We start from the raw sequence: 7,368 nt of genomic DNA, 5'->3' as shown, positions 1-7,368 counted from the left end.
CCCCATGACTTCTATCCCTTCTGTCTGTTCGGAGTATGGCATACTCTGGTATGTTTATTTCCGCATCTGCTATATTAGATGCGTTTCGGTAAGCACCATGCATATTGCTTGATTGCATGTAACTAGGTCTTTCAGGTATAGAAACTTGTCTTTGCCGCCTGTTCGTAATAGGCCCCGGATATTCAGTAGGAATATGGGTGTGATATCTGTGCAGGGGTTCCTAGTGTTAGCGGTGGCCATCCCTGATCCATCATCTGTGGTGGTCTTGGACAATGGTTCGTGTGGTGTTGACTCTGTACCCTCTGTATCCCCATTAGCTGATGTACCATTTTCTGGGCCATGCTTAAAAAAAGCTTGCTGTTCAGCTGCTGCAGTTCATACAACCTTTTGTTGGGAGCAGAAGGAATATATGGACTTCTCTCTTTGTGATTCCTGTTGGTTCTTGGTGGATTATGGGTATGCAGGTTTAAGCTTTTTGGTCTCCCTTTTCTGCACTTCCGCTTATTTTGTTGAGTGGTTATCTACCTTATTTAGCTGGTGGTGTTTGGGATGGGCAAATTTGCAGTTTCGTCTCTTTTCCCCATGCTAACAGGTACCATTTAGGTAGAATTTACAGATAATCTGTTTCATTTTCTTTGTATGACGTGCTTGGGCTTGAAGCCTGTTTGTGTTCACTGTCTCCTTGTCTGTTCTCCTGTCTCTGTCGTTTGGTGTGGTGCTGTGCCTATTTATATATATACCTATGTATATATACACACATATTTACTTGTGCAATGAAAAATTGATTTTCATGAATTTCTTGGGGTTACTGCTGGAGCTTATCTTAAATATTTCCCTGTCTATCATATATCCATACAATTGAAGATGCAGCTACATATTCCAGGTAGATATGATCAATTGATGTCATCCAGACACAGTATTTCTAAGACTACATTATTATTTGTGTTATTCCATTTTTATAGTAGCCAAATCTTAAATAGGGTAAGATTTGGTTGCTATTTTTTGCATGTCAAATTTATTTCTGGCTTAAATATAACTATATGTTAGTGAGAAGTGGAAGAAAAAACATGTTAATATAAATGGAAAGTAACATTTTAATTCAGATAACAATGTCCTTTTATTCACTGAAAATTGATCTGTCAATATTTATGCATAAAATAAGTAGTAATTTAAATGTTATTTTCTCTGAAATAGTTGAAGTTAATAATTTATATCTTTTTTCTTTTACCTTTTACCTGTTTCAGTCATTAGACTGAGGCCATGCTGGGGCACCGCCTTGAATTTTTAGTCGAATGAATCGACCCCAGTACTTATTGTAGATGAACAACCCAGAAGTAATTACAATTTCTCATTTACATAAAAAAATTAATGTTCATTTTATCAGGTAAAGCAAATAATCAGTTTTGTTTAAATGCATTTACATATATATATATATATATATATATATATATCTTTGAAAAATTATAAATTATCCAAATAAAATATGGCTGACATAAATGAAATTACTTTTTTTTAGATATATTAGGGTAAAAAATACATGTATCCATAATTTCTTTTCATGAGAGGTAAACAAAAATGCATGAAATAACATGTAAAAAGCACATACAAATAGAACAAAGTGTTTCCACTCTATGGGTTCTGCAGGCAACATTTTTTCAAACATCATATTAATTTGTGCAACAATGAAAATAATCTAATGATGTCATTGTGAAATATATTTTATAAAAGCAGAACCTAATATTTTGGAACATTATGAACCATTTTTGTTATAAGCTTAAAAGAAAAAATTCATTTCAGTGTTGTATGACTATTATTTAAGCATTGCAAAACTATATTGATGGTATAAAGTGAACTTTTTTTAAAGACAGTTTGGATGTATGATTTGGAGTAAATTTTGCTATTTATCTCTAGCATTTTACCAATCTTTGTGTACATCAGGAGCTACAAAGGCAATGTATCCTACCATTTTAGAAGGAGATAGGGTGTACATTATATGAGTTTGAGCTGCTATTTCAGCAGGTCAATCTATCACATAGAGGTATTTTTTTATTTCTTATACAAGGTTAACTTTGATTAATCAGACCTATGATAAAAGGTATTAAAACAATGAACATCCCCTCTTTCTATTTATCAGGAGCTATATCATCCAAAGCATATGTGCTACTTCTTTTAGTTTTCATATTCTCCATTTTTCCATACATGATCAGCTTTACCTGATTTATCAATATCTCCTCATACAATGTTCGTTTACCCATACTTTGAGGGCGTGGCATGTTTCACCTTGGTATAACCTACCACAGCTGCATGGTATGGAGTACACACAGTCTTTGGTCATATTCTCTTCTATTGGTGGTTTTACTTGAAGGAGATATTTGCTAAGTGTTGTATTGCTCTTGAATATTGTCCTGATGTCATATGGGCTGCATATCTTTTCGGAGAGGCCTTTCACATAGGGTAGACAGACTGTGGACAGTTTATTGTCCTCGTCCTCTTTCTTCATAATTGGAGTGGATAGAATACTTTTGGGGTAGTTGTTGCTAAACAGATCGTTATTGACCTTGATCATTTCTTCGTGGTGTGTATCACAATCGCTAAGAATATAAGTAGTGATCGTGATACACACCATGAAGAAATGAGCAAGCTCAATAATGATCTGTTAAGCAACAACTATCCCAAAAGTATTCTATCCACTCCAATTATGAAGAAGAGAGAGGATGAAGCCAATAAACTGTCCACAGCCTGTTTATCCTATGTGAAAGGCCTCTCCGAAAAGATACGAAAGATATGCGGCCCATATGACATCAGGACAGTATTCAAGAGCAATACAACACTTAGCAAATATCTCCTTCAAGTAAAACCACCAATAGAAGAGAATATGACCAAAGACTGTGTGTACTCCATCCCATGCAGCTATGGTAGGTCATACAAAGACGAAACATGCCGCCCCTTCAAAGTAAGGGTAGACAAACATCGCAAAGCTGTGGCAAGAGAAGATATTGATAAATCTGGTATAGCTGATCATGTATGGAAAAATGGCGACCACTGGAAAATACAAAAACTACAAGAAACAGCACATATGTTAGGACACAACTACCTCCTAAGCAGACCGAGTGCAGATATGAGCAGCATATGGGAACTGGTATTAAGGAAGGATAGAAAAATACTAGATTTATAAGCCCTAAAATTCACTCCATAATTGCCCACAGGCATATGGCGTAGTGGTTATGAGCGCGGGCTACTAACCCCAAGATTCTGAGTTTGATTCCAAGCAGTGACCTGAACAATAATAATAATAATAATAACATCCAAAAATACCTTAGGAATGAGAACCCAGGTTCGAAATTTCCCTAAGACACCTGATGAAGGCTGGAGGGTATATCAGCCAAAACGTTTTCTTAACAACAAACAAGATGAGGACAAATATCTATCTAATATAAATAATGTAAATAATGTACATAATTCCTCATCTATTAAATATAGAACTGGAAAGATTTTTTTGTTCTTTAGTCCACCATTACATTTTCTTTTGATACTCTCATTCACTAATATATGCTGCAATCTATAGCTGAAATCGAATAAACTAATAATCATAAACATAGTTTGTAAACAATGTTTCCCTACACCAACTTGCTTTTATTTTATGGCCAAAAAATGCATGAAATCAGCTTTGTTCTCATGGGTTGTACGTGTTGGGCGCCCCAGATTGCTACGTCCACCTACATTGACTTTGACTTGTAGCAATGCAGGCCCAGGTGTTTGTCGCAGCCAAAGAATTCCTTCTTTTAATTCTTCCTCAGATATAACTGTTTTTGCCTAAATATTAAACAAAGGTTAAAAGAAAAAAAAAAAGATTAAAATAGAGAATAAAATGAAGGATAGGTGATTCATAAATAACTTAATAAGTAGTGAAGGGACCTAGAAAATAATTGCTGTCATCACAATTAATAACAATATTAAAAGAGCAGCAAAAATAACAGACAAATCTTCAAATTTGGTCTATCTCAAAAATAGAGATGAAAGTACAGCAGAAATCAAGGACATAACCAATACCATCATCAAATAACAGTTTAAGAAACGTTAAAAACCAGTGTCAGTTGAGTTAGTAGCTAAATAAGTGACATGATATCTGTTCCACAAATCAGTGGAACTTTTTGTTGGAATTCATTATTCCATATGGCAACTTGTTTTGTCCTGACTATAATGAAAATAAAAAAATTATTATCATCAGCATTATTATTGCTACTACACAAAACAATTGCATATTTTGTTATGAACTGTATTCCAGGTAGCAGATGTTTTATATCATCAATTATGTGGGAAGTGGATTGGCTGAATCAGTAGTGTATGAAACAAAATGCTTTGCGGTATTTACATTATGAGTTCAAGTCCTACAGAAGTCAAGTCAATATTATATTTCATACTTCAGGAGTTGATAAAATAAAGTGCCAGTAAGAAAGTAGGGGTAATGTTAGTGTTAGATAAAATGCCTTGCAATATTTTGTTCCAGTTTTTTTTTTTCTTTTCAAAGTTTCAGCTCAGAGCTGCGGCCATGCTGATGCACCACCGTGTTAAAATTTTTGTAACACACCTTAGTGCAGGCCCTGGGTAGGATTGAACCCTAGCCAGGGTGAAGAACATCCAATTATCTCTCTACATTCTGAGTTCAAGTCCAGCTGATGTCATTTATAAAAATATGTTAAAATACAAAATACTACTTGAGAAAATATTGCATATTTTAAATCATAAGCTTAAGAAAATATATATATATATATATTAAATCAATTTTTTTTTTATATATCAGAAAGAAATTTGAAAATGCATAACAAATGTATGTTAATAATTGTTCCTCCTATATTGTATGTATTTTTCCCAGCTAAAACTTTTTCTTTCCCTCTCTTTCATTGTCTTTCGCTAAGCGATATATAATGAATTTCTTCTAAGAGTTAAGTGCATTATTTTAAATTTATGCATTAGAGATATTCTACATGTAAGTATATATGTATTATGAATTTATTATATTTATATTATTATTAATATTGGCTTCAAATTTTGGCATAAGGCCAACAATTTGGGGTGGAGGGTCTAAGTTGATTACATTGACCCCCACTGGTACTTATTTTAGCGACCCCAAAAGAATAAAAAGCAAAGTGGACCCCAGTGGAATTTGAAGTCAGAATGTAAGGATGGACAAAATGGCACTAGTCATTTTGTCTGGTGTGCTAACAATTCTGCTAACTTGCTGCCTTTTATTATCATCAATATTAATATTTATTTTCATAAAATGTATTTCTTATGTTATAATGAAACGTGTAATTAAAATGATATTAGATTTGTACCCCCACACACACACACATGTGCACATATGCGGGTTGTCCTGAAATTGATGAAAAAGTGGGCCTAAAATTTTAGCTGACTGACATGGGTCATTCAAATTGTACATGCTGGTAGAGTAACTCTTTCTTTATACAAAGGTACTACTCAACATAATTTCCATTAAAAGCAATGCATGTATGCTATCAATGAACTAAACTCAAATCTTCTTTGAAAAAAATTCAGAGGTGCACTCTTGTATCCACTTCTTCACAGTCACTTTCACCTTATCTGTGCCATCAAATTGTTGTCCTTGGATTAAAGAGATGAAAGTTAGAGGGTGCTAGATCAAGGCTGTACAATGGAGAGGGCTGTAGCACTGACCAACCTAATTTTCCAGTTGTCTGATTTGTTGCCAAAAATGCATGTGGTCAAGCATTGTCATGGGGAATGTGGATCATTTTCAGATTCTTGTTCAATTTCTTCCTCTGAATAGTCTCTTTAAAACTTTCAAGTGTCTCAGTGTACAGTCACATTCAAGAAAATCAAACAGAATGGTGCTCTTGGTATAAAAAACAAAAAACAAAAAAAAACAAACAGTCACCACAACTTTTGGCACCAATCACTAGTTCTTGAACTTCTTAGGCCTTGAAGAATCTTCATTTTCAGATCATAAAAGACACAGCCACACTGCATCCTCTGTCGCTCAATCAAGTAAAATTTTATTTCACTGGTTTCAAATACTTTCAGCAGATGTGAGCAGATTTTCAACCTTCTCTCTTTCAAATCAGGTGTCAACTGTGAAGATGAATGATTTCTGATATCCAAGGTCTTCCAGAATCTTCTGTAATTCATTGTAGCCACAGTCTAGTTTTGTAGCAAGTCCATGGATTATAACTTGTCTGTCTGCGCAAATCAAGTTGTCTACTCACTGGTGATTGATGTCAGTGGTCACAGTTGATGGCCTCCCATGGCATAGTTTGTCTTCGGTGCTGGTTTCACCTTTTTTAAATGTCTTTACTCAGCTTTGTACATTACTCTTTTTAATGGTGCATTTCTGCAAATAACCTGCAGCATTTTGTGGAGATTGGATAGCCTGCACCCTGCCCACATCATCAAGAACTCAATGATAGCACATTATTTTTGCTTGGAACCCATTATTTTCCTGTAATGAAGAAGAACAGGAAGAGGAGTTACCATAGAGAAAGAGTTTCTTTACCAACATTTACAGTTTCAATGACCTATGTCAGCCAATAAAAAAAATTATTCATTCAACTAAAAATTCTTCTGAAACAAGTAAAAGGTTTGCCTTCTGAAACAAGTAAAAGGATAAAGATATACTTATATATACAATAAATATCATCATCATCATCATCATCATCATCATCATCATCATCATCATCATCATCATCATCATCATCATCATCATCATCATCATCATCATCATCATCATCATCATCATCATCATCATCATCATCATCATCATCATCATCATCATCATCATCATCATCATCATCATCATCATCATCATCATCATCATCATCATCATCATCATCATCATCATCATCATCATCATCATCATCATCATCATCATCATCATCATCATCATCATCATCATCATCATCATCATCATCATCATCATCATCATCATCATCATCATCATCATCATCATCATCATCATCATCATCATCATCATCATCATCATCATCATCATCATCATCATCATCATCATCATCATCATCATCATCATCATCATCATCATCATCATCATCATCATCATCATCATCATCATCATCATCATCATCATCATCATCATCATCATCATCATCATCATCATCATCATCATCATCATCATCATCATCATCATCATCATCATCATCATCATCATCATCATCATCATCATCATCATCATCATCATCATCATCATCATCATCATCATCATCATCATCATCATCATCATCATCATCATCATCATCATCATCATCATCATCATCATCATCATCATCATCATCATCATCATCATCATCATCATCATCATCATCATCATCATCATCATCA

At 34.2% G+C, this 7,368-nt stretch overlaps 1 protein-coding gene across 7 annotated transcripts in view; it reads right to left on the bottom strand.

The window, feature by feature from the left end:
- Window positions 1-1,437: 1,437 nt before the first annotated feature.
- Window positions 1,438-7,368, bottom strand: part of LOC106874397 (uncharacterized) — a 300,833-nt gene continuing 294,902 nt past the window's right edge. For 6 of the 7 annotated variants that reach the window (XM_089359809.1, XM_052971687.2, XM_052971689.2 and 3 more), the window contains one exon: window positions 2,862-3,813. In XM_089359809.1, the coding sequence (XP_089215935.1) occupies window positions 3,634-3,813 (180 nt within the window). In that variant the 3' untranslated portion in view covers window positions 2,862-3,633. Of the gene's footprint in view, window positions 3,814-7,368 lie in introns of all 7 variants that reach the window. The other variant, XM_052971686.2, reaches the window with a different exon arrangement.

Source organism: Octopus bimaculoides, chromosome 11 (genome assembly GCF_046866305.1).
Source record: "Octopus bimaculoides isolate indiv1 chromosome 11, ASM4686630v1, whole genome shotgun sequence".
Lineage (NCBI taxonomy): Eukaryota > Metazoa > Mollusca > Cephalopoda > Octopoda > Octopodidae > Octopus > Octopus bimaculoides.
This window is presented reverse-complemented; position numbering and strand designations above follow the sequence as displayed.